A 26,460-nucleotide genomic window follows, 5' to 3' on the forward strand; every position below is an offset into this window, starting at 1 on the left:
CACCGCGGCCATCTTGAAATCGTGACGTCATAAGCGAAAAAGGACACCCAGATTTATATTGCGACTGACATCTAAATAAAAACATATTTGAATGAAATAAGACTACCAATCTCTTCAGCACACCTGTAAAAATGGACGGATACTAATCCTTTCCTTTCACAATTTATAAATAGCCGTAAATTGAGTCCGAAATGAAGCCTTGAAAATGCGAAAAATCACGCGATTTGACAGCTGTCGAAAGGAGAGGAAAATGTTACTTTCTAAAGTTTATTCCTTATACAGCTTAGTATCCGTCCATTTTTATAAGTTTCCTTAATACATTGCACACCACAACACTAGCACAAAGCAAATAATTATGAAATGGGACGCAACGTAAATTGGGCTGTCATTTCTCGCTTACGAGGCCATTTTTCACGCCTTATAGTTCACCGATTTATAGCAGTGAGGCGCTGCATGAGAATTTTGATTTTTTCATGTGGGTAACGTGTGGGTAATATGTCGATACCATGTAGGTAACGTAGAAATATTTATACATAATGAGGCCCTTGCACAATGCCAAGCAAGAGAAATAGGAATAGGGAAGAATATAGGAAAGAGAAAGAGGAAAGATATTATTTATTATAATGAAAATAATTAATATTAAAATCTATGACTTCATAAATCTGAGACATAAGATATTTTATTAATATTATTATTGTATATATTATTATAATAAAACTTTTTTTTACATGTATATACACTCACCCGCAAAAAAAGCGGTACACCTAAAATTTGAGAAAATTTCATCAAATTTTAAATGATCATAACTTGGTAAATAATGATGGTAAAAATATGTTTAAAAAAACAAAATGAAGGCTGTAATGTCCACTTTAAGAATATTTAAGTGGCAATTATGCTCAGCCATTGTTTTCAAAATGGCGGATAAGGAAGTGAAAGGATGTAAAATTGATTATTAAAGGATCGAGTTTGGGACGGTGCACGGCGTAAATCAGGTAACGCAGCACAATGAGACCAAATGCTCGTGAAAGTGTGGAGTGTTATCTTTAAAATGTTTTTTTACCGAGCTCGATACGATGATTTTTCGCTGAGTTATTCCGAATTTAATTAAAAACGCTCTTTTTTCTTCTTCAATTTGCAGCTCAGCGAATAATTATCGTATCGAGCTCGGTAAAAAAGCATTGTAAAGGTGATACTCCACACTTTCACATGCATTTCGTCCCATTGGGCTGCGATACCTGATTCACGCCACGCACTGGAGCAAAGCGGGAACCTTTATTTATCGGTTTTGTATGCTTTCATTTATCTGCTATTTTGAAAAAAAATGGTTGCACATAATTTCAATTTAATTTAGGTGTGTGTGTGTGTGTGCTCGTTTGTATACCACAAGGATAAGGACCCCGTGGTTCGTCAGCTCCACAGTATTTAAAGACTCCAAACCCTACTTGTGGCGTGTGTGTGTGTGTGTGTGCTCGTTTGTATACCACAAGGATAAGGACCCCGTGGTTCGTCAGCTCCACAGTATTTAAAGACTCCAAACACTCCTTGTGGCGTGTGTGTGTGTGTGTGTGTGTGCTCGTTTGTATACCACAAGGATAAGGACCCCGTGGTTCGTCAGCTCCACAGTATTTAAAGACTCCAAACCCTCCTTGTGGCGTGTGTGTGTGTGTGTGTGTGTGTGTGTGTGCTCGTTTGTATACCACAAGGATAAGGACCCCGTGGTTCGTCAGCTCCACAGTATTTAAAGACTCCAAACCCTCCTTGTGGCGTGTGTGTGTGTGTGTGTGTGTGTGTGTGTGTGTGTACGGGCGCACGCATGTGTGTATTAATAGTGGGTATGACCTCCTCGTGCGCGTATTACCTCATTCATACGATCAGGCATACTCTGTATTAGTCTTTTTATTTCATCCTGCGTAATTGCATCCCATGCATTTTGAAGAACTCTTTGAAGTTCTTGCAGTGACTGAGGTGCAGGTACGTGATTTCGTACTTTCTTGCCGAGATTGTCCCACAAATGCTCAATGGGATTTAAATCCGGACTACTTGCTGGCCAAACAAGTCGATTTATGCCAACTTCATCGAGGAAATCAAACACTCTTCTCGCAGTGTGTGATCGAGCATTGTCTTGCATAAACAAGAAGTTCTCTCCGATAAAGGGTGCATACGGAACAACATACGGAAGGAGTATGTCTTCCACATCTGCGTTCATGTTCCTGTCAAAAAAGTGCAAATCTGTATGAGCGTCCGCTGAAATACCTGCCCAAACCATCACAGAGCCTCCATTGTAGCTGTATCTTTCACTTACAGTACAATCTGCAAATCGTTCTCCACGACGACGATAAACTCGTTCTCGTCCATCTGGAGAATAGAGACAAAAACGAGATTCATCGCTAAAGAGTACTTTGCCCCAGTCTGCGTAATTCCAGTCTCTATGCGCAACTGCAAAATTGAGTCGAGCTACGCGATGACGACCTGTAAGAAAAGGTACAGCCGCTGGCCTGCGCGAAAACAGATTTTGTTCCGCTAATCTTCTCCGAACGGTGTCAACGGATACATTGCAATTGTGGACATCCCTTAAATTGTTTCGAATTTGAACAGCTGTTCGATGTCTGTCTCTTAATGAATTTAAAACAATAAATCGGTCATCGTTTTCATTGGTACGTCGAGGGCGCCCAGAACCAGGCCTCCTCTTGAAAGAATTGGTGTCTAAGTACCTGGCATAAGCACGTTGCACAGTTGACACTGACAGATCAAGTGCCTCAGCAACGTATCTTCGACTTCTGCCATCTTCAATTAAAGCAACAACTTGAGCAGCTTTTTCTGGAGTTATCGTTGCCATAATCGAGAAGTAATTTCGAGAAGAAGTAATTAATTATGGTTTCAATAGATGAAGTCGCAAGGAGCAACGCGTCTAGAGAGCTAGCAAATCAATCGCATAACTTGTACTATAGTCTTTCAATGTTTTTTCCGTTTGAGACGTGCTTATGCCAGGTACATTGTTTTGCACTTTTTTGACAGGAACATGAACGCAGATGTGGAAGACATACTCCTTCCGTATGTTGTTCCGTATGCACCCTTTATCGGAGAGAACTTCTTGTTTATGCAAGACAATGCTCGATCACACACTGCGAGAAGAGTGTTTGATTTCCTCGATGAAGTTGGCATAAATCGACTTGTTTGGCCAGCAAGTAGTCCGGATTTAAATCCCATTGAGCATTTGTGGGACAATCTCGGCAAGAAAGTACGAAATCACGTACCTGCACCTCAGTCACTGCAAGAACTTCAAAGAGTTCTTCAAAATGCATGGGATGCAATTACGCAGGATGAAATAAAAAGACTAATACAGAGTATGCCTGATCGTATGAATGAGGTAATACGCGCACGAGGAGGTCATACCCACTATTAATACACACATGCGTGCGCCCGTACACACACACACACACACACACACACACACACACACGCCACAAGGAGGGTTTGGAGTCTTTAAATACTGTGGAGCTGACGAACCACGGGGTCCTTATCCTTGTGGTATACAAACGAGCACACACACACACACACACACACACACACACGCCACAAGGAGGGTTTGGAGTCTTTAAATACTGTGGAGCTGACGAACCACGGGGTCCTTATCCTTGTGGTATACAAACGAGCACACACACACACACACACACACGCCACAAGGAGTGTTTGGAGTCTTTAAATACTGTGGAGCTGACGAACCACGGGGTCCTTATCCTTGTGGTATACAAACGAGCACACACACACACACACACGCCACAAGTAGGGTTTGGAGTCTTTAAATACTGTGGAGCTGACGAACCACGGGGTCCTTATCCTTGTGGTATACAAACGAGCACACACACACACACACCTAAATTAAATTGAAATTATGTGCAACCATTTTTTTTCAAAATAGCAGATAAATGAAAGCATACAAAACCGATAAATAAAGGTTCCCGCTTTGCTCCAGTGCGTGGCGTGAATCAGGTATCGCAGCCCAATGGGACGAAATGCATGTGAAAGTGTGGAGTATCACCTTTACAATGCTTTTTTACCGAGCTCGATACGATAATTATTCGCTGAGCTGCAAATTGAAGAAGAAAAAAGAGCGTTTTTAATTAAATTCGGAATAACTCAGCGAAAAATCATCGTATCGAGCTCGGTAAAAAAACATTTTAAAGATAACACTCCACACTTTCACGAGCATTTGGTCTCATTGTGCTGCGTTACCTGATTTACGCCGTGCACCGTCCCAAACTCGATCCTTTAATAATCAATTTTACATCCTTTCACTTCCTTATCCGCCATTTTGAAAACAATGGCTGAGCATAATTGCCACTTAAATATTCTTAAAGTGGACATTACAGCCTTCATTTTGTTTTTTTAAACATATTTTTACCATCATTATTTACCAAGTTATGATCATTTAAAATTTGATGAAATTTTCTCAAATTTTAGGTGTACCGCTTTTTTTGCGGGTGAGTGTATATTTTTTAATATTTTTTAATATTTTAATAATTTTAATATGTGTAATTAAAAATAAAGACAGGCCCAGATCCAGGACGAGAGTCTGAGTGACCCATCCTCCCAACGCGCCCTCGTCCTCTCCATCCTCCTCTTCCTCCTCTCCATCCTCCTCTTCCTCCTCTCCATCTTCCACCTCTCCATCCTCCTCTCCAGTCTCCTGTACTGTCTCCTCTCCAGTTTCCTCTCCATCCTCCTCTCCAGTCTCCTCTACTGTCTCCTCTCCAGTTTCCTCTTCATTCTCCTCTCCATCCTCCTCTTTCACTCTTGTTGAGTAATAACTACATATATGTACACAGAAAACGTAGCAATTAAAAAATTAAATTAAATTTACAAAATAGAAATAATTTTAAAACTTTTTGTATATATTTAAAATTTAACATACTTTTTATTTCTTTCCTTTAATTTTGTTCCTCCTCTTTTCTTCTTCTTTTCCTTCTCTTTTCTTTCATTTTCTTTATCTTCGTCTTCATTAGTCGTCTCTTCTTCTACACTCATCTCATTTTCTTCCTCGTCCTTTCTTCTTTCATCTTTTCTTCCATGCTCTTTTTCCAATCTCCTAATTCAATCATGTCGTTTATTAAATGTTTTATTTACAGGACTTTAATTTAAAGAATACTCTAACAAAAAAAAGAAAATCTAAAAAGAAAACAATACATGTTATATATATATATATATATATATATATATATATATATATAACATGTATTGTTTTCTTTTATATATATATATATACATATATATATACAGGGTGGGGCAATAACTATTAGGACCTTAAATATCTTCGAATCTATAAGGCCCAGAGGAAGATTTGTGTAACAAAAATTGTACGGTACGAAGGGGGCTATCATAATAGCGATAATAATTTTGGTCCAAGTGGAGGCGCTTCGGAGATACCAAGGTCATCTTCATTTTTTTAAGCGGTAAGGCCACTGTAACTGCCCAAAAAAAATGGTTTTTTTATGATTTTTTTTAGGATAGAAGGAAAGGTAGTAGCAAAAAACTGTTTAAGTATGTTATTGGCTATATATTGAAGTACAATTAAAAAAATTTTTATTAAAAAATATTACAAAATGGCGGTGCTGCAGTCGTTTTTCCAACGCACCTTCACTTTGAGGCGCTCCGCGGCACGCAGCACAACTGGAGTAATTTTTTTTCTGGAACAAAATAAAAAATATTCTCTTAATCTACATAAGTATTGCTAGTGAAACACGTACGGAATTTTGAAAATATTGATTTTTGTTAAATTGGCACGCATTTGAACAAAAAAATCGAATTTTCGACGAAAAAAACGTCACTTATTTGTTTATAAAAAATTTTCTAATTAATTTATTGAAAATTCCGTACGTGTTTCACTGCATAATATTGTTTTAAAGATGTGGTTAAAATTTCAAATGAAAATATTAAAAATTGAAGGAGTTCTGCTGCGTGCCGATTTGAAAAGCCGTGTTTTGAGAAAAACGCGTTTAAAGTTTTAAAACGAGTTTTAGACATGAAGAAATGAGAAATATAAGTGTTTAAAATTTTTTACCATTAATCTGCAATCCCTGGACCATAAAGTTGCCCTTCCAAGTTCAAGTTTTCATCTTCATTTTCTTTTCTTGATGATTTAAGCGAAGAGCGCGCCTTTTTTGTTGCGTCGGTTAAAGACTGCTCGGCGTATTTGACACGCTTAGCATCTGATTCCAAACAAAAATTGTATGATTGGACACCCAAATCCATCTTCAACACTTTCATAATTTGCAAAATACTTTTCATTCCGTCATTAAACCAGCACACGGCGATACTAACAGCGATGTCGAGTACTTTTTTACCGCTGGAATACGATTTGGGAGCCAAACTCCAAACCGTCGCATTGAAGCTCTCGTTGTTATTTTGGGTCTAACCCCTCAAACAACGATTCAGTAATTCATCGCGACTCAGTTCCTCATATATTGGCTTAATTGCTTTAAAAACGTCCTTTGAGATTTGCGGATTATGATGAAAAGTATCTAAGGTCCCCGCTGCTTGTGCCTTCTTCCAATCACACCAAGTTGCTGAGCACTTCTCGTGCTGCGGATGCTCGTCGGTGGACATTTTATGATATACGGTTGCCCAGATGTCGTTTTTCATATTTTCTATTGAACTCGGATTGCGACGTATTGAAAGGCCATAGTAAATAGTTAACTGATCGATCAATTTTGCAGTTAATTTTCCCTTTCCTCCAAGACCTTTTACTTTCTTTTTTAAATTTCTTAATCTAGTCCCCATTCTCTTCTGCACATGGTCGATACATTCTTTTTTTTTTACTTCACAGTTATTGTAAGGATGACTATCTACGATGCCTTTATAGGTTTTACTGTCACCATCACCTACGTAATTGACATATTTCATTCCGTATAAAGCTTCAGAGCGCGCGAACATTTCGACCGCGGAGTTTAACCACAGTATATACAGTAGCGCAACTCTCCCGATTTTGTGTAGCATAAAATGGAATGCGCATGCGCGAAGTCAGCGAGTATACCAGTACTGCCATCTGTACTTTCCTCTCACTCTCTCCTTTGATTTTCGCTCTCTCTCTTTCTCTTTCTTGGCGGTAAAATCACATCTGTGTTTAAATCACAGTTTAAATGCTCACTGATCTCAGTATTAAATGCCGGCATAAATATTTGTCAGCAAGAATTACGCGAGTGAAGTGAGAATACGTGATTAGAGGTGCAAATTAAGTGAGAAGTGGTGAAGTGGTGAAGTGGTGAAGTGGTGAAGTGGTGAAGTGGTGAAGTGAAAGAATTATTTGTGTGTAGAAGCTTTCCCGAAGAGGATAGTTAACCTATTTATTTATATAGGTTTTCAATTCTCTTGTTAGGAAATTTTTACACCTTGATCTTAGCTTCTTTTTCAGGTGCTGTTTGGTGATCCGGAAGGCCTAAGGGAAACATGGACAAGAAAACCAAACAATGGTGCGCAGTACCAGGATGTATGGGTTTCATCAACCTAGAAAAACGGCACTTTTTTAGATTTCCAAAGGAATATGACAGGTATGATAATGTTTTAATTATTATTTATAAAATATGTAATTTAATTATATATATATGTATATTTTCATATTTTTAAAGTAAATAATATGTACATATATACTTTTATATTTATGAATTTTCATTACACTTTACAGGTGGTTGAAATGGATACAGGCATCAAAAAGGATGGATTTGAAATTGAAAGGGCCAAAGTACGCATACCAAAATTGTACACTATGCCATTTGCATTTTGAGGACAAGTGGCTTATAAAAAAGGCTGTCATTCGATTACATCCAGATGCTGTACCTACCATATTTTTTGGTCCAGCTTTTCAAAAGGAGTAAGGTTTTACTTATATAATTTATATAATTGTTCTAAATATTTTATTTTTAATAATAACATTATTTTGTTATATTATGATAACTGTATGTATGTATATACATATATATATATATATATATATATATATGTATATATATATGTATATATATATATATATATATATATATATGTGTATGTATGTATGTATGTATATATATATATATATATATATATATATATATATATATATAGAAAGAGAGAGAGAGTATTATAATATATATTGCTTTTATAGAAATACAGAAATAGAAGGAAGGACAAAAGGATCAAGTGTTACAACATTGGAGAAGCAACAAGAAGCAACAAGAAATGAAATAGAAGAAGTGGAAAAGACAGCAGCAGTACAAGAAGGAAGCAAAAGGTAATGATAATCAAAAACAATATTCTTGTTATTTCAAGTGAAAATAACATAATGTAATAATCCAATTGTATAAAATTTTTCAGTAATGTCCAAACAAAGGAAGTAGACATCCAAACAGAAGACCAAATAGATGACAAAGATAAACAGTAAGTTTTTCTTTATCATAAAATATTAGTTTTGCGATATACATACATATATATATATATATATATATCACAAAGGATTTTTTGCCAAATTCTTTTTCTTCAATGTCTAATTTACATTACATATAAATACATTTGTGTATTTTGCAGAAGCACATCTAACACCATGCGTACGGGGAAGAAGAAATCATTGGATGATAGTCCTCGCAAAAGAAAACTACGTATGCAAGTTTTAAAATTGAAGAAGCAGAACAACAAGTTGCGGCAAATGGTTCGACGGCTTCGACTGAAAAAAGAAAAACAGAAGAAGAGCCAAACGGAAAATCAAGAAATCAACGAAGGAACCAGCGATGCCAACAATATTCTACGATTAGGTGGTAAGCTATTTTCGGGACATTTTGTACAATTATTGTCTGCGCAGATCAATGCTTTGACCAAAAACAAACGTGGAAGGAGATATGATTCCGATTTCAAGCAATTTGCATTATCATTATTTTTTTCAAGTCCGCGTACTTATAGAGAATTGCTGAAAAGTTTCGCTTTGCCTTCTGTTCGTTCTCTTCAATTATTTACACAATCTTGGAATATAGTACCTGGAATAAATGATAAAATTTTTGAAGTATTAAGTATAATAATGCAATCATTATCACCAATGGAAAGACATTGTGTATTGTGCGTTGATGAGATGAGTTTGAAAGCTCACTTATTTTATAATATATCGCAGGATGATATAATTGGCTTTCAAGATACAGGTATTGAAAAATCACATCAGCCTGCGAAAGGTGCTTTAGTCATAATGGCACGAAGCATTGCTGGAAATTGGAAATTTCCCGTTTGTTTTTGTTTTGTAGAAACATCATGTCAAAGTGTCGTTTTAAAAAATATTATATTTAATATTATTATTAAGTTGCGAAATTGTGGTGCTGTTGTGCATGCATTAATAACAGATATGGGATCTAATTTTATACAGTTATCCCGTGAATTAGGAATTTCGAGAGAAAATTCAACTTTTTTAGTTAATGAGGAGGAAGTAATTTATATTTTTGATACTCCTCATTTAATAAAAGCTACCCGTAATAATTTATTAAAATATAACTTTCAATTTGATAATAAAATTGCTTCATGGAGTCATGTAGTTGATTTTTATAACAAAGATTGTAAACAATGGATAAAAATGGCTCCTAATTTAACTAAATGTCATCTTGAACCGAATTCCTTTCAACGAATGAAAGTTAAATATGCTGTTCAAGTATTTAGTAATCGGGTAGCTGCAGGAATGTGCACGCAAATGTCTTATGGTTTTCTTTCAAATGAAGCACTTGGCACAATAGATTTTATTGAAAAATTAGATAAATTATTTGATATATTAAATTCATCTGCATTAAATAATCCAAAAGAATATGGAAAAGTTTTCACGGGTAGCGAAAAACAAATTAGATTCCTAAAAGAAATGTTAAATTTGTTTAAGCATATAAATATTATTAATACTAACGGTTCACATGCAACTGTAAAAATTAAATGTTTTGAATGCTGGCAGATTACAATTTCAAGTATAATTCAATTATGGAATACATTAAAACATTTAAATTTTCCTTATCTTCAAACACGAAGAATTAATCAAGATTGTGTCGAAAATTTCTTTGGTACTATTAGGCAACAAGGTGGTAATTCTTTGAATCCAACTCCAATTCAATTTGTACGTGCCTTTAAAAAATTACTTAGTATGAAATTTTTACAGCACTCAGAAAATCAAAATTGTGCTCAAGATAATGACCAAATGTTAACTTTCATTAAAAAAGCAAGTTGTGCTAATCATACTCCAAATTTTACTACATCTTTGCCATGTAAAATTTTAGATATCCCAAGTCATGATTATTACTCCATGGATCTGCCAGAAAAAAATGCATTTACATATGTATGTGGATTTTTAATTAAAAGATGTACAGAAATTCATTCATGTAATGCATGTATGGTATATGTAAATGAAAATAAGACTGTCTTAGGCGATACTGCTCTATATTGTTCTTTTCGAGCTTATTCTAGCGATGAAAATAATTTATACGGAAATTTACACATGCCAAGTAATAATTTCTGTTTTTATATACATCAATTAGAAGAATTATTTGTAAAAAATTTTGAAAATAATTGTTTTAAGAGAAATATTGGCAATTATCTTTTTCAGTTGGCACAGAATATAGTTTTTGAACCGCCATGCCCAGATTTTCCTACAATTTTTTTGATAAAATTATTTTTACGCATGCGTATTTATTTTACACTATCTCAACATAATAAAGCATGCAAAAGTATTAGTAGAAAGAATAGGAAACTTTTAAATGTTTCACATTTATAAATTTGTTATATTTAACTATATTCGAATCTATACAGTCTTATTTTTATGGTTAAAATTTATGTTGCTTGCGTTTTATATATTTATTTTGCTTATTAATTGCGTTTTATTATAATGTTAAGTTTGTTCATTAACATTCATTGTGTGTGATTTTAACTTTCAGCTTTTTTTAACATTGCATTAATATTGCATTTCAGAATTTTACATATTACATGTGCAGTTTCATATATATTTATGTACTTACATTTTTATAACTTCATGCCGTAATTTTTTCTGTCATTCTATCTTCTATTACATTAACTCTGTTATATTCTATTATTATATATATTATATATTATATATTCTATATATTACATATTTTATATATTCTATTATTATATATATTATATATTATATATTCTATATATTACATATTTTATATATTCTATTATTGTATATATTATATTATATATTTTATTCTATTATTTGCATGAGCGTGATTTGCATGAGCGTGATTTGCATGAGCGTGATTTGCATGAGCGTGATTTTATTGCATGTTACTTATTTAATTTATTCTTTATATGAACATGCTATTTGCATGTGTGTGTTTTATATTTTTTTGTATGTTTGCGTTATATTTCATTTGTTTATGTGTTATGTTATATAAAAAAATGTTTTATAATTAAATAAGTTTGTTTATTTTATATATTATATATTATATTATATATATATATATATATATATATATATATAATCTTATATATATATATATAATCTTATATTATTTTATAATAGTATTAAATTATTTACATACTTATAATGTTAAATTTTTTATTTAGGTTGAATATATTAGATTGACATCAAGACATTTATACACATGCGGATCGAAAATAGAAGAAGGCAATAAAATTATTTAAATTTGTATTATTAATATCATTAAGGTTTGATGTTTATATGACATATGTTATAATGTATTTCACACATTTGTATTTTAATTGAATGTAAAACACTTTCTTGTTTCTATTCTTCTACTCTCTCATTCTCTCTTTCTGATTCATGCTGAGGTGGATCGAGTAGCTGAGGTATGGTCAGATGATTGATTTGAGAGAGAAAAAGTTTAGTTTCAAGATTATTTCTGTTTGTGAAATAAATATTTTTAACGAAATACAACTGTTTATAAATAAATATATATTATTAACAAATATATATTTCTTGTTTTTTTATTCATTTTGCTCATAAATATATATATTTTATATAATAAAATTTAAGTGATTGTAGTCTTAATCTAAATGTTTTTTTTTTTTAACTTTAAGTTTTTGAATATATATATAGAATATATGTATGTACAATTAATATATAAATATATTAAAAATTATATATATAAGTATTAATATGTAAATATATTATAAATTATATATGAGTATTATGAGTATATATCTTTTCTGCTATCAGTTATATATGACATATAAAATGGTTAATTAATATTCACATCATGTCATAAATACTATTTTTTATATATATTTGCATTATATATTTTGTATTATATTTTTCACAATTTCTTTATGTACATATATTCAAGTTTTATTGAATTTAATTTATATTACATATTATAATGTGTTAGAAAGAGAACGAAAACCAAAGGAGAGAATGAGAGGAAAGTACAGATGGCAGTACTAGTATACTCGCTGACTTCGCGCATGCGCATTTTATTTTATGCTACACAAACTTCAAAGGTGCCGACAGGGAGTTGCGCTACTGTATATACTGTGGTTTAACTCCATCTTTGCAGATGAGCCTTCGTGATTTGATTAACATTCATTAATGTGATTAGCATACCACTGTTCATATTCGGCTGTACCCTCTTTACTTTTCCAGCTCTCACAGCCCTTACAATACTTGCACTTTACTTGAACGTCGATGACTTTGCCCGTATACCATCCGATCAACGAAGTTACTCCGGAGAGCGACGAAAAGCCACGCTTCCGCCAAGAACCGTCACCCGAAACCGTTATTCCATCGAGTTGGCCGTTCTCCTCACTTTTTCTTTTTTCTTCTTCTGCTGCTTTCTTCATAGAAGCGTCTCGAACAGTGGTTGTTGCAATTGAAATCATACTTACAATACGGTCATAAAAAGAATGAAAGATGGGGCGTGGCAATTCCATGAAAGCGCAAAACTTTATGATACCATGTAGTCCTATGCCCAGTAGTCGCATAGCCAGCACTATTCGTCTGTTAATTTCATAAGCATTATTAATATATTTACTACTTGGAATTTCGACTTCTGGGCAATTCGGACAAACGATAACTATTTTAAAACCGAGACCACGTGGGCTTCTTTCTTGAAAGGTTATGTCCGAGCTATACGTTTTACACTTCACGTGTTGAGCAATAGTCGAAAACACCAATAAAAAATTTATGATTCTATATCCAAATCCGTAATCAACATCAAAATTTTCATTATAAACTTTCAATTTCTTGGCAGAAGCGCTCACTCCTTCGGTATCGCTTTCTGCTTCAAATCTATTCAATGGTCGTTTTGACGCTTGCTTACGATGTCGCGTTGGATATGATGTTTTTGTACCTTTTCTTCCCGAATACACCTTCTTATCACTCATTTTAACTTATATATATTTTAAGCTATAACATAAACAGTAAAAAATCAGTGCGACACACAAAAAAACGACTGGATGAACGAAGAGCAGCGAGCAAATTATATCTTTCTCGACCGTTTACTGACGCTATACTAACGTACTTTTGCTTGAAAATTTCTCAAATATAGTAAACATAGTTTCTAGAGACATCTATTAGTGTATTAGAGAAGTTAGAAATCCATGGGTAAGGGATTAGTTCGTACTTTCCGAGCAGGTAAGTGGCTCAACGCCCATAGTCGTATTAGGGGCGCTCGAGGCGCTCGGGGAAAGCGGGAAATTTCAAGGGAAAAAAAATTTTTTCATGAATAACTCTTTTTGTTTTATATTCTAGAAGGTTCAAAGTTTCTTTTAAGCAAAAAAAAAATCGATTTTTTGAAAATTCTACAGTGGCCTTACCCCTTAAATGGATCCGATATGTTTTTTTTCCATAATATGATAGAGGAACTCGAAACAAGTTCAGAACTCACGACACAAGATCATTGAACAAGATTTAAAGTAAAGAAAAATCGATAGAAATACATTTTTATTATTAAATGAAATTTACGTTTACAAAAGCTGTTCGAACGGATACATTGTGCATGATTGACTGACTTTTATTTTCATTTCATTTTAATCTTATTTCAACCCATTTTCAAGTCTAGTTTATCCTGAGAACTTGCTCAGATATCTTTCAGCAGTGATCTTTACAAAAGATGTTCGAAGTGATGGCCATTATTATCGATGCAAGACTGGATTCTTCCGATTATTGATTGGCTTGCTCTTTTAATAACGTCAGGAGTTATTAATGTACAGGCTGTAATAATCTGTTGTTGCATGGCTTGAGGTGTAGTTGGTTCTTCTTTATAGACCATGTTCTTTAGGGTTCCCCATAAAAAGAAATCTAGTGGTGTCAAGTTTGGCGAACGAGCTGGCCACGCTACACGACCCCCACGTCCAATCCAGCGATTTGTAAATTTTTCATTCAGTTTATTTCTCGCAACCAATGAAAAATGAGCTGGGCATCCATCGTGCTGGTACCACATTGTTCGTCGTGTAATTAAAGGCAAATCTTCTAACAAAGGACCTAGAAAATGCTCTAGAAAATTAGCGTAGCTATTGCCATTTAGATATCCGTCAATAAAATAAGGACCAATAATTTTGTCGCCTATGATACCGCACCATACATTTAAAGACCATTGTCTCTGATGTTCGACCTGCCGCAGTCAATGAGGATTTTTCACTGCCCACATATGCATGTTATGCAAATTAACGTTCCCGTGATTAGTGAAGGTTGCCTCATCAGTGAATAAGACGGTTCGAAAAATGATTCATTGTTTCGAATCTGTTGTTGAGCCCATTGACAAAATCTAACATGATTCACAAAGTCCATCCCATGCAATTCTTGGTGAAGGCTAAGATGATATGGATGGAATTTGTAACGATGCAAAATGCGGAGTACGCTCCTCTTACTAACACCAGATTCTCGTTCAATTTGTCGCGAACTAACGTGAGGATTTCGAGCAACCATTGCGAGGACACCAACTTCATTCCCTTCATGGGTTACTCTTTTTTCACGTTCACTTTTACGATTATTTAAACTACCGGTTTGTCTAAGTTTATCGCACACATTTTTAAATGTTTGAAGGCAGAATGCGATTAGGATATCGTTCAGAATACAAAATTTTTGCTCGCACAGAATTTTGTTGACATTCACCATTCACATGTTGTTTGCACCGCAGTAAAGCATCGACTGGTTTACACTAAATTCTATACATTGTATAATATACACACACACATACTCGCCGCTTCTCGCCGCCTTCTTCACTAGTTGTTTGTTTTCGTCGCGCGCGATATCTTATTACATCTTTGTGCGCTAAGTACTTCAACAATCGAGCGATCTAATAGACAGCTCAAGTTTTCGTTACTTTCATAATATTATTGATATTATGGAAACGCGTGAAATTAGTGAGAAAATGTACGACGAAGATAATGAACGAATTTATGGAAGGAGGCGCAATACAAAAAAGTACCGATTATCATGCAAGCGGCTAAGCAGACGAAAATCGTCAATAAATAAAAGGTAACATTATTTTATTAATAGAAAAGCAAATAGAAAAATTACCGTGCACACTGTTCGTCATATAGCCAAAGTAATGAAAGCCAGTGTACATCAATCACGGTAATTAATCTTGGTATCACGGATTTTGATTAACTTTTTTTATAATATAGTACTGTCAGTACCGTAACTAGGGCGGTACCATCAGTACCCCCGCACCGGGCGCAAACTTTAGGTAGAAATGAGCAGTCATTATAATAAAATAAAAAAATAAATAATAAATGTATTTATTTACAACAAATAAATGTTCCTTTTTAGTTGAAAAGTTTGTTTTTTATTATAAATATTTGGCAAGAGAGACGTAAACTGTTAAACTCGCACCGGGCGCAATGCAGGCTAGTTACGGCACTGAGTACTTTATTAGAGGCGTACCCGAGTGAAGCGATAGAGCGCAAAGCTCATTGTCAGACATTTTGTAGAAAATTTATTTAATAAATATAGCACTCCTTATCTCCCGTTGACTCTGCACTATTCAGTATGAAGACGGCATTGCACGTGCACTTAAGTCCGAAAGTATCACGCTGCGAACTAGGGTTCGATTCCAATCTGTTCAATTTTTTTTCAAATTTTTTAAATGTTTGTTTTTATGTCTTATGTTGCATGTAATTGGGTCACAAATTATGGTTATTTATTAAAAACAAAATTAATGTTTATTTATTAAAAAAAAAATAAATTTTAGTAACAAATATGCTGTTTTCAAAAGAGTAAAACAACTTTTCTTATTTATAATGTATTTTATTTATTTTAAACAAAATTACATATATATTTTATTGGTTCAAAACAAAATTATTTCATATTACTTTATTTTTGTTATTTGTTTATATTTTTTGTTGATTTTTTGGTATTATTTATTTTTTTTCATTGTTTTATTCTTAAAAGAATTGTGTTAGTCAAAATAATTTTATATAATTAAACATTAATTCGTTTTTAAATCAATAAACACAATTTGTGGCCCAATTATATTTAAAAAAAATTGGAAAAAAGATCGGAAATAGGGATCAAACCCTAGTTCGCAGCGTGATACTTTCGGATTCAAGTGCTCGCGCTACGCTGCCTTCATGGTGAATGGTGCAAAGTTACTGATACATAAGGAATGCTGTATTTATTAAATAAATGTTCTCAAAAACGGTTGAGCGTTTCATCTTTTTGCTACACTGCAGTACTCCTATACTAAAGTACTATACTATAAAAAAAGCTCATTAAATTTATATATATATATATAACAACGAAAAAAAGTTTCTTGCGGTAAACACCTAATAATTATATCGCAACATTATATTATGATATAAATTATTATATTGCAATTTAATTATTATAAAAAACTTTATGCAAACGTTTTATTGATTTGAAACATTCGCGCATTATTCTCATCAACTCATCTCATTAATTTATAGGAGAAAAGAAAAATTGAAAAAAATAGTTATATTGAATAAAGGAATTAATGTATTAAATAAAGAAATAATGCAAGTAGATCAAAATAAGCATACTTTTCAGGATGATGTAATTATGCATGATAATTTAGCTGCAATGGATATCGAAATAAATATAGATGAGGAAAAATTGACACAAGAGCACAATGACACATTAGATAGTGATGAGCTAACTTTTCACGATGATGATAGAATTATGCATGGCAAATTAGCTGCAATGGGTCTCGAAATAGATACAGATAAGGAAATAACGACACATACATTAAGTGATAATGAATTGGGAAAAATATTAGAGGACAGTGAGATTGAAGAAAGTGACACTTTAATAACAGATAACAATATAGATGCATACCGCCTAGAAAGTAACAGTATGCCAGGAAAATGTATCGTAGATTTTGTCTATCTTTTTGAACAGTTACATGAAAAATTTGATAACCATAGTCATGGAATAGAATGTAGTTTTCGTGACTTAATATTTATTGGTGCCCGAGCGTATGGACTAAAAAATAAATTCTTTTTCAAATGCCGAATGTGCAATTTTGAAAACTTCGTCTGGAGTGAGCCGCCCCCTGACAAAAGTCTACATGTAAATATAGGGGCAGTGGCTGGCGCAATACTAACTGGTACAGGATATACACAGTTACAAGAAAGTTGCGCTGCTATGAATATTAAGTGCATGACAAAAAAAACTTATGAAAAGGCCCATGAAATTGCTGCTGAAGCATTTGCAAAAATTGCAGAAGAAAGCATGAATGCTGCTGCGAATGAAGAACGTGATTTGGCATTACAACGCAATGAAATAATAAATGGAATACCACATATAGCAGTAAAAGGTGACGGAAGCTGGATGAAAAGATCATACAGAACAGGACGGTATGATTCTTTATCAGGTGTAGGCACAATAATTGGTGCACGAACAGGCAAAGTACTACACATGTCTGTAAAAAATAAATACTGTGCAGTTTGTGTTACAGCAGAGAAGCTTAAAAAAGAACCTGTAAATCATAAATGTTATAAAAATTGGGGTAGAGATTGTAGTTCAACAAGCATGGAAGCAGAAGCGATTGTAGAAGGATTTAAGAGAAGCATAGAAAAGGGCGGACTAATTTATTCCACATTTATAGCAGACGGAGATAGCAGTGTATATAAAAAAATAATACAAGCAAATCCATATCCTAATGTTTTTATAGAAAAAATAGAATGTCGAAATCATTTATTGCGCAACTTGGCATCAAAAATAAAGGAAATAGCAAAGACAAAAGGACGTTTTGGCAAATTAAGAAATGTAATTGGTAATCGGATACTTCGAATTAGAACAGCTGTAACGAAAGCTGTAGAATATCGTTTGGAGGAGGAGAGTACAATGCAAGAAAAAATTAAAGCTCTCAAAATAGACGTGGATAATATAATAAATCACGTTTTTGGTGAACATAATGGATGTGCAAGAATAGGATATTTCTGCGATGGATCGCAAAAAGAAAACGAAGAAAATTATATTCCAGAATTAAAAAGATGTGGACTATATGAAAAGCTTCAAAATGCATTAAAATATATAAGTTGGAATGCCAAAAGTTTATTACAAAATAAAGACAGTAATAGAGTAGAAACTTTTAACTCTGTAATAGCAAAATGTACTGGTGGAAAAAGAGTTAATTATGGTCTAAGAGGATCGTATGAAACGCGTTGTAATGCTGCAGCAGTCACATTTAACACTGGCAAGCCTATAAGTCATTTAAGTAATGTTCTGGGAACAAAACCAGGGGAAATAGCAGTGCATTTAGAAGATAAGAAAAAAACAAGTGCACATGACATGAGAAAACGATCAATACCGCAACGTTACGTAAAACGTGCAATAGGTGACAAAGATTATGGGCCGCAGGCTGATAAACCTGATGCAACATCAGCCGAAATTGAATTAAGAAAAGCGCAACACATGCATATGCTACGAGATTGGCAATTAAAGCGAGTAGCAATAGAAGAAGAAACTAAAGAACAAGCAGCAAACGGCATTTGGCGATATTATCGCACAAAAATAATAACCGCTTCTCACTTTGGACATATATGTAAAATGAGAAAAAGTACTTCTTGCGTGTCAAGAGTTAAATCAATAATATATCCACAACAATTAAATGTGGAATCAGTGGAACACGGGACAAAATACGAGGATATTGCACGCAAAAGTATCGAAAGTGCACTGAATATTAACATTAAACGTTGCGGATTATTTATAGATAAAGAAATACCATTTTTAGGCGCTTCGCCAGATGGATTAATAGGAGATAATGGAATTGTAGAAATAAAATGTCCTTTTGCAGCACGATTGTTAACACCAGAAGATGCGATTGCAGCAAATATGTCGAATCTGCAATCGTTATATAAGAATGGAACAGATAAAGAAATGAAACGCAGTCACGTTTACTATTATCAAATACAAGGACAATTACATATTACACAACGAGAATACTGCATCTTCGCATTATGGACACCATTTGGATTAAAAATGGAACAAATTAAACGTGATGATATTTTCTGGTCAGAAAATATGGTTAATAAACTGGTGCAATTTTATGAAGACTGTGTTTTACCAGAATTACTTGATCCAAGACTGGAAAGAAATATGGCAATTCGTGACCCAGATTATATAATTGAAGCAAAAAGACAAAAAATGATGGAAAAAGAAAAGGTGAAGAAATAGATTTACGTGGAAATATTGAAAAAAAGACAGATACACACATAAGCATTGCATTAGAAAAAGGAATAAATATATGACAATGCATTCTGCGCTGGGCGCAGTGATTACTGTCAAAATAATGCATTCTGCGCTGGGCGCAGTGATTACTGTCAAAATAATGCATTCTGCGCTGGGCGCAGTGATTACTGTCAAAATAATGCATTCTGCGCTGGGCGCAGTGATTACTGTTAAAATAATGCATTCTGCGCTAGGCGCAGTGATTACCGTCAAAATAATGCATTCTGCGCTGGGCGCAGTGAGTATTAATATCAAAATGCATTCTGCGCTGGGCGCAGTTAACCATAGACAAATGAAATGTATGTGCAATTCCGCTTATCTACTTGCATTCTGCGTTGAGCGCAGTGAAAATCTAAAATGAAAAAATATAGAATGACTCGTGCTAATTACCCATATATACATATGGGTGCATTTATATCTTGCCGTTAGAGTTGAAATTATCAATTCTCTAATGGGTAGATATGATTGCAATCCGTATGTACAGTAGGATGTCTACTATCCAGTAGGATTCGGTTTCCGTCTCTCCAATTTTTTTCGTTTTTTTCAATTATATTTTTTATGTAATTTTACCACGAAATATTTATTTCTCTAAAAACAAATTAATTTGTTTTTAGATAAATAAACATTTGTGGCAAGATGTTGTAAGATTGTCGAAAATACTACAATTTTCGTATTATATGTCATCTTATTATAAAAAATACAATTTTTTTATTGCGCATTTTTTGAAAGTAATTTTTATGAGATTTTTATGATTAAAATGACACCAAACACAATATGAATCGGATAATTTTAATTACATAAATAATTAATATTTTGATTATTGATTAATTAAAAATCATCCGATTTATGTCGTGTTTGATGTCATTGTAATCAGAAAATTCTCATTAATCCATTAAAATTATTTTCAAACCGATAAAATGCGAAATAAAAGTTTCAATTTTTATTTTCTAAAATGTTTATATTATAGATAAGATAAGATCTTCGCGAGACTGGTGAGTCGTCGAAAGAGAGGGAGAGACCAAGTAAGGAGTAAGCGAGATGAACAACATGAAAGAGTTACGAAGTCTCGTTCGCGAGCCTTCCTTTATCTCCAGTCTTTCGTATCATATTTCATCTTTCCGCAGAAAATACAATTTTTACATTTCGCATTTTATTGATCCGAAAATAATTGTAATGGAGTAATGAGATTTTTACGATTAAAATGACACCAAATACGACATAAATCGGATTATTTTTAATTACATAAATAATAAAAATATTCATGTAATTAAAAATTATCCGATTCATATTGTGTTTGGTATCATTTTAATCACAAAAGTCTCATTAAAATTATTTTCCTACTTACGATAAAATGCGCAATAAAAAAATTTATTTTTTATAACAAGATGACATATAATACGAAAATTGTAGTATTATATAAGATATATAATTATTATTAATTACATATATATTATTATTATATATATAATATAAGATATATAATATTATATTTATTATAAGCTTCGATGCGCTCGAAAATATAAGAAAATTTTTTTTGGTTTAAAATTTTTAATGTTAATTTATTTACTAACTATATATTATCATCATTATCTCTGTCATTAGGTGCTTTCCATTTACATCGAAACTCAGATAAATATCACTTCTGTTTTTCTTCAACATTCATGTTAAAAAAAGACAGAAGTGAGATTTATCTGAGTTTTGATATAAATGGAAAGCACCTATTATTATAAAAGAACTGTATGTAACGACTTACCATATGATCACTGGTAAGTCGTTGCATATAGTTCTTATTCCTACCGCATTCTCTTATGTCGCCACCGTCAACTCAGAGTTTCACGGTGAGTACTCCGGAGCCTTAAAGAATGAATTTTTTTAAAATGATCTATTAAAGTGCTTGTAGAATTATGTGTTCGAAGTACGGTATCACATATTTCGCAAGTTGCTGACTAGCCGTCAATAGATTTCAAGCAATACTGCCATACCCAGCTCTTCATTTTCTCAGTTTGCTAATTAATATTCACACTATAAATCTCGATTGCAACTTTATTTCATTCGAAGATTTACATGAATCTACTTCAAAGAGGCTGTACAGAGATGTGCATACAATAACCACAAGCGACTGAGACTGCTCTCAAAATGTCCTGTCATGTCCCTCTTACAAAGGAGAAGAAAGACAATCGCATGATAACGCGTGTAAATAAATACCGTGTGATATACAAGGTGTGATATGTGTGCCATTCAAGAAATATATATGTACAAGGGTGTCCCATTTTAAAAGTTCTACCCTCATAACTTTTCAGGATCAACGTTTGAAGGAAAACGACTCGGATAAAAGGGAACAAAGGGAGCTATCTTTTTTTATTTTTTTTTTTTTAACGAGAGAGGAGAAAATGCTTCTCACGCACACTCCGGCCTCCGTAGGCCGGAGTAGTGTGGGACTCGGCCTATTTAGCGGCCCCTACCCACTAAAAACTCCTCTCTGTGCGTCCGTCCTGTAAAGGCGAGTCTCCCGGGCAGTACCCGCTTCCGCATTACCCGCCCGGGAGACCTTGCCAATTGGGCTTTCGCCCCCGTCCATGTCGGGCTTCCTTGGTCTTGTGTGTATGTATGTATGTATGTATGTGTGTGTGTATGTGTGTGTGTGGGTCATTATGTGTGAGTGAAGTGCATGCATGTGTGTTTATGCGTGTGTGTGTGTGTGTGTGTGCTTGTATACGTGTAAGTGTAAATGAGATGCGTGAATGATGATACCCCACCCCCTATCCCCATTAACCCCACCCTACCCCCCACACCTCTCCTTCCCCCGAACCCACCACCCTACCAATGGCCCCGTGTATATCATGTCCCTGTATGCATATTGGTGTCAGTGTGCGCGTGTCAGTTAAATGAGTGAATGATTTCCCCCTACCCCACCCCAAACCTTTCTTCCCCTTGATCCTCCCTTCCCCCCACACCTTTAACCCCCCCCTATGACCCCCAATACATCATGTTTAAGTGTAATGTTGTTTGTGGGCCTATGTCGTCGTAGATTTCTACTCCAGACTCCAACTAATTTGTCTCATTGTCTGAGAACCTGTCTGCTTCTTGTCTTCATAGGTAAGTATAGGGTACATGTAAGGTAAGTACTCAAGCACACAATGTGCATATCACACCAACTGTTACTCTTCCTTCCTGCCATCTAAGAGCCTGTTTATGTTTGTTATGTGTGCCTGTATACATATTTGCATGTCTGTATATCTGTGTGTGTATGTGCGTGTGTATGTGCGTGTGTACGTGTACATGTGTATGTGTATGTTTGTTTTAATTTCAGGTTCCGGCTCAGCCAGAAAGAAGTTTCCGGCCGAGATCATCGAACATGCTTGGCTTACACATGTTCGGGTAAGTAAGTACATAGATGAGTACATAACCAGGTAAGTATATAGCTAAGCATTTTCAACGTCCACATCATCTTCTTCACTAGAGTTTTCTCCATCTCTGTTCCTTCGTTGCTGTTCGCGAAGTCTTTCTTCTTCTTCCTTTGAACGCATGACTGTTTCAGCAAAATGTACAAAGGCATTCCATATTTCCTGGCTTTCGCATATCTTCTCTATAATTGTAGTGAGATGTAGATCGGGGCCTAACTCCTTCATTAAACAGTCTCGCTCTTCCGTCCATTTCACACAGCTCTGTACCGTGTGTTCAGAAAAGTCCTCTTCTTGATTACAAAAGGAGCAGATTGGACTTCTCTCTTTGCCTATTCGGTACAAAAATGTGTTGAAACATCCGTGTCCCGTTAGTATTTGGGTTACACGGTATGTTAACTCTCCATGTTGTCTATCAATCCATTTGCTCATGTGTGGTCTGATCGCTTCACACGTGCGCTTTCCAAACGCATTCTCACCGCTAATAAAGATCTGCCACTGTCGCATTGTGAGTATTCTTTCTTCCTCCTTAATTTCCTTTTCCGTTATTTTATTCCATTCTTCTGTTTGTTTCAGATCATGGATCCTTAGGAAGACCCTCCGTAGATACGAAGCCTGTAACGCAACTGGTACTATTCTGGCCAGCAGAAGAGCGGCGTCTGCTGAAATTGTGCGATAACCTGCTATCACTCGTATAGCCAGTGTTCTCTGGACTCTTTGCAATTGTTTTCGCAGCTTGATAAACGTGCCGATTGCTTCGCTCCATATGGGCGCCCCATACAGGATCACAGAACTAACTGTATTTGCATACAGTTTGCGGTTCTTCTCCATGGGACCCTTCAAGTTGGGCATCAATCGTCCCAATTGCTGGGATATTCTCATTGCTTTCTCCTCTACGTAGTCAACATGCTCCTTGAACGTCCAGTTCTGGTCCAGGTAGACTCCAAGGTATTTCGTGGAGCGTTTCGTCGGGACCAGTTCGTGTCCAACTCGTATATAAACTGGGTCCGGTAATTTACATTTCCTATTCCTGAATATCACTATCTCTGTCTTAGTCTCTGCTACCTGCAGTTCTAGTTCTCTAATTCTTTTAAGAGTTTTACTGATTTGCAGGTTCATTCGGGCAATTCCCTCATTGATATTAGTTGCCCTGGTAAGGATTAGGGTGTCGTCGGCATACCCTATTACTACAGTGTCTCGCTCCAGTGGCACTCTCAGGGCCCAGTCATATGTCAGGTTCCACAAAGTGGGGCCCAGGACCGAGCCCTGAGGGACTCCAGCCATAACCATCCATATTTGTGTATTACCCTCACAGGTAGGATATTCAACACTTCTATCAGATAGATAATCATTTAATATTCTCCTGATATATATAGGGAACTTTCTGTCTTTAAGCATTGCTCTTATATGTCTCCACTTTATGGAGTTAAAAGCGTTGTTAAATCTAGACTTGTGGCTATCACAAAGTCACCATCATGTCTTGCATTTTGTATATACTTCTGTACATAATATAATGCGTCACAGGTGGATCTCATCTTACGGAATACATATTGCAGATCCGTAAGTTCGTATTCTGGATTGTTCTGGATCCAGTCTTCCATCCTGTTTACTTTAATTCGCTCCAGTAATTTCCCCAACTCACTCAGGAGACATATAGGTCTCGCTTTGTGGTTATGGATATCTAGTGTACCCTTAGGTATCAATACAAGTATTGCCTTCTTCCATCTTTTAGGAAATCGGCCTTCTTTTAAACAGATATTGAAATATTCTGTTACTCGTGCAACCGTAAAATCTGGTGACATTTTCGGATACAAGGCCTTTAGCCCGTCGTCACCTGGGGCTGTATTAGCGATGGTCCTTTTACGCATAAGATTATGTACCTCCATGGGAGTTATTTCATCCTCCTCATTCCATTGATCTGTGAATGGGGGAAACTCGTCAACTTGTCTGTCCCATTTATCATCATGTGGGAACAACTTACCCATTGTTACCTTTGAGATCTCCAAAGGTAAGATTTCCGTAACATCTGGGGATGTTTTTCGGAACTTCTTCAATATAATCCTGTAGGGTAATCCCCATGGATCAGAGTCAATAGATCGTATTAACTCATCCCAAGAATTCGCTTTGGATTTGTTAATTTCCTTGCGCAAGACAGCTTTCGCTACTCTGTATTGCTCCTCTGCAAGTGTTAATTGCTTTTCTATCCTGTTTCGTCTTGCTTTATGCTTTTGCCATTTCTTTCTGGCGCGCATGCATGCCTTTCGCAGATCCGCTATACAATTACTCCACCAGTATACCTGGTTTTTCTTCATTTTCTTGATTCGTGGCATGGTCACACGCATTAGTGAAGGCCTGCTGCAGCCATTGCGCAGCTTCTTCTGCTGAATTATCTGTCAATGCGCCGGTGCATCTCCATTCCAAAGTTTCTGCGTACATGTCAGAGTCCATTTTCTTATAGCTCCATTTAACGTAATTTTTCCTCCTGTTATGATTCTTGTAAATACTATCATTATTATTACTGTACATATTTACATTATTATTATTATTATACATATTTACATTTTTGTGTGTCCCATCCATTTTTAGCTCGAAAGCAATGTACATACGATCCGAATATGTAAACTCGTCAAGTATCTCCCATGTTCTGACTTTGTTATGAATATCAGCTGTCGACCATGTAAGATCAACAACCGACCTACCTTGTTGCCGTACACATGTGGGGGTAGAGCCTTCATTTAGGAGCCTCAGATCCCTACTAGCAGCCCATCGTGTGACTTTTTCCCCGCGACTGTTTGTATATCGAGCCCCCCACATTCTGTCTCGCGTTAAAATCGCCCGCAATAATGATACTGCGGGATTTCAATTCCAATACTATTGAGTCTAGTTCATTTAAAAACCTAGAATATTCAGTATCATCGACATTTGGAGAAATGTAACATGCGATGACACTGAACTCTCTCCATTTGATTGCAACACTGTATCGTCCTCGTCTTATGGGACTCCAGTGCTTTCCATGCAATGATAATTCCAATGTATGGCAACTGATTCTTGTAGACTTCCAATCCAGGTGTTGTTTTCTGGAATGCGATAGGGCTCAGATACAATACTAATGCCAATTCGGTATTCCAATTCATACTGCGCTAGTAAGTCCATAGCAGCCCTACAATGATTCGCGTTACTCTGCAAGAACTTCACCATCAGTATCCATAGGTCATCAATATCCATGCTTCCTCGTTCCTCCGCACCGAGGTATCTGTCTTCTCCCTTACATCAGTGTCTCTTGCTCCCTCACATTGAGGGGATCCGACCCTGTGATTGTTATCTTTTTGCATTTTCGTGCAAAGAATATATCGAGTTTGGTGTTGACACAGGTTCGCCGTGTATCCCTTCCTTCCGCATTTA

The 26,460-nt window shown here is 35.1% G+C and overlaps 2 protein-coding genes and 1 pseudogene across 2 annotated transcripts; 2 read left to right on the forward strand and 1 right to left on the reverse strand.

Moving 5' to 3' along the window:
* Positions 1-6,060: 6,060 nt before the first annotated feature.
* LOC145968083 (uncharacterized) lies at positions 6,061-13,347 on the reverse strand (annotated as a pseudogene).
* On the forward strand, positions 6,992-11,934 carry LOC145968084 (uncharacterized). Its single transcript, XM_083093323.1, has 6 exons — positions 6,992-7,544; positions 7,679-7,864; positions 8,138-8,263; positions 8,347-8,409; positions 8,557-8,783; positions 11,572-11,934. Exons 1-6 carry the CDS (start codon positions 7,444-7,446, stop codon positions 11,574-11,576), a joined length of 708 nt encoding a protein of 235 aa, XP_082949449.1. The 5' UTR covers positions 6,992-7,443; the 3' UTR covers positions 11,577-11,934.
* Positions 13,348-17,681: 4,334 nt separating the features above from the next.
* On the forward strand, positions 17,682-19,603 carry LOC145969000 (uncharacterized). Its single transcript, XM_083094871.1, has 2 exons — positions 17,682-19,088; positions 19,140-19,603. The coding sequence occupies exons 1-2, from the start codon at positions 17,756-17,758 to the stop codon at positions 19,601-19,603; spliced, it is 1,797 nt and encodes a 598-aa protein (XP_082950997.1). The 5' UTR covers positions 17,682-17,755.
* The last annotated feature ends 6,857 nt before the right edge of the window (positions 19,604-26,460 follow it).

The sequence above is a fragment of the Camponotus vicinus genome, unplaced genomic scaffold (genome assembly GCF_025532165.1).
Source record: "Camponotus vicinus isolate PSW18456_S1 unplaced genomic scaffold, iyCamVici1.0 SCAF_3, whole genome shotgun sequence".
Taxonomy (NCBI): Eukaryota; Metazoa; Arthropoda; class Insecta; order Hymenoptera; family Formicidae; genus Camponotus; species Camponotus vicinus.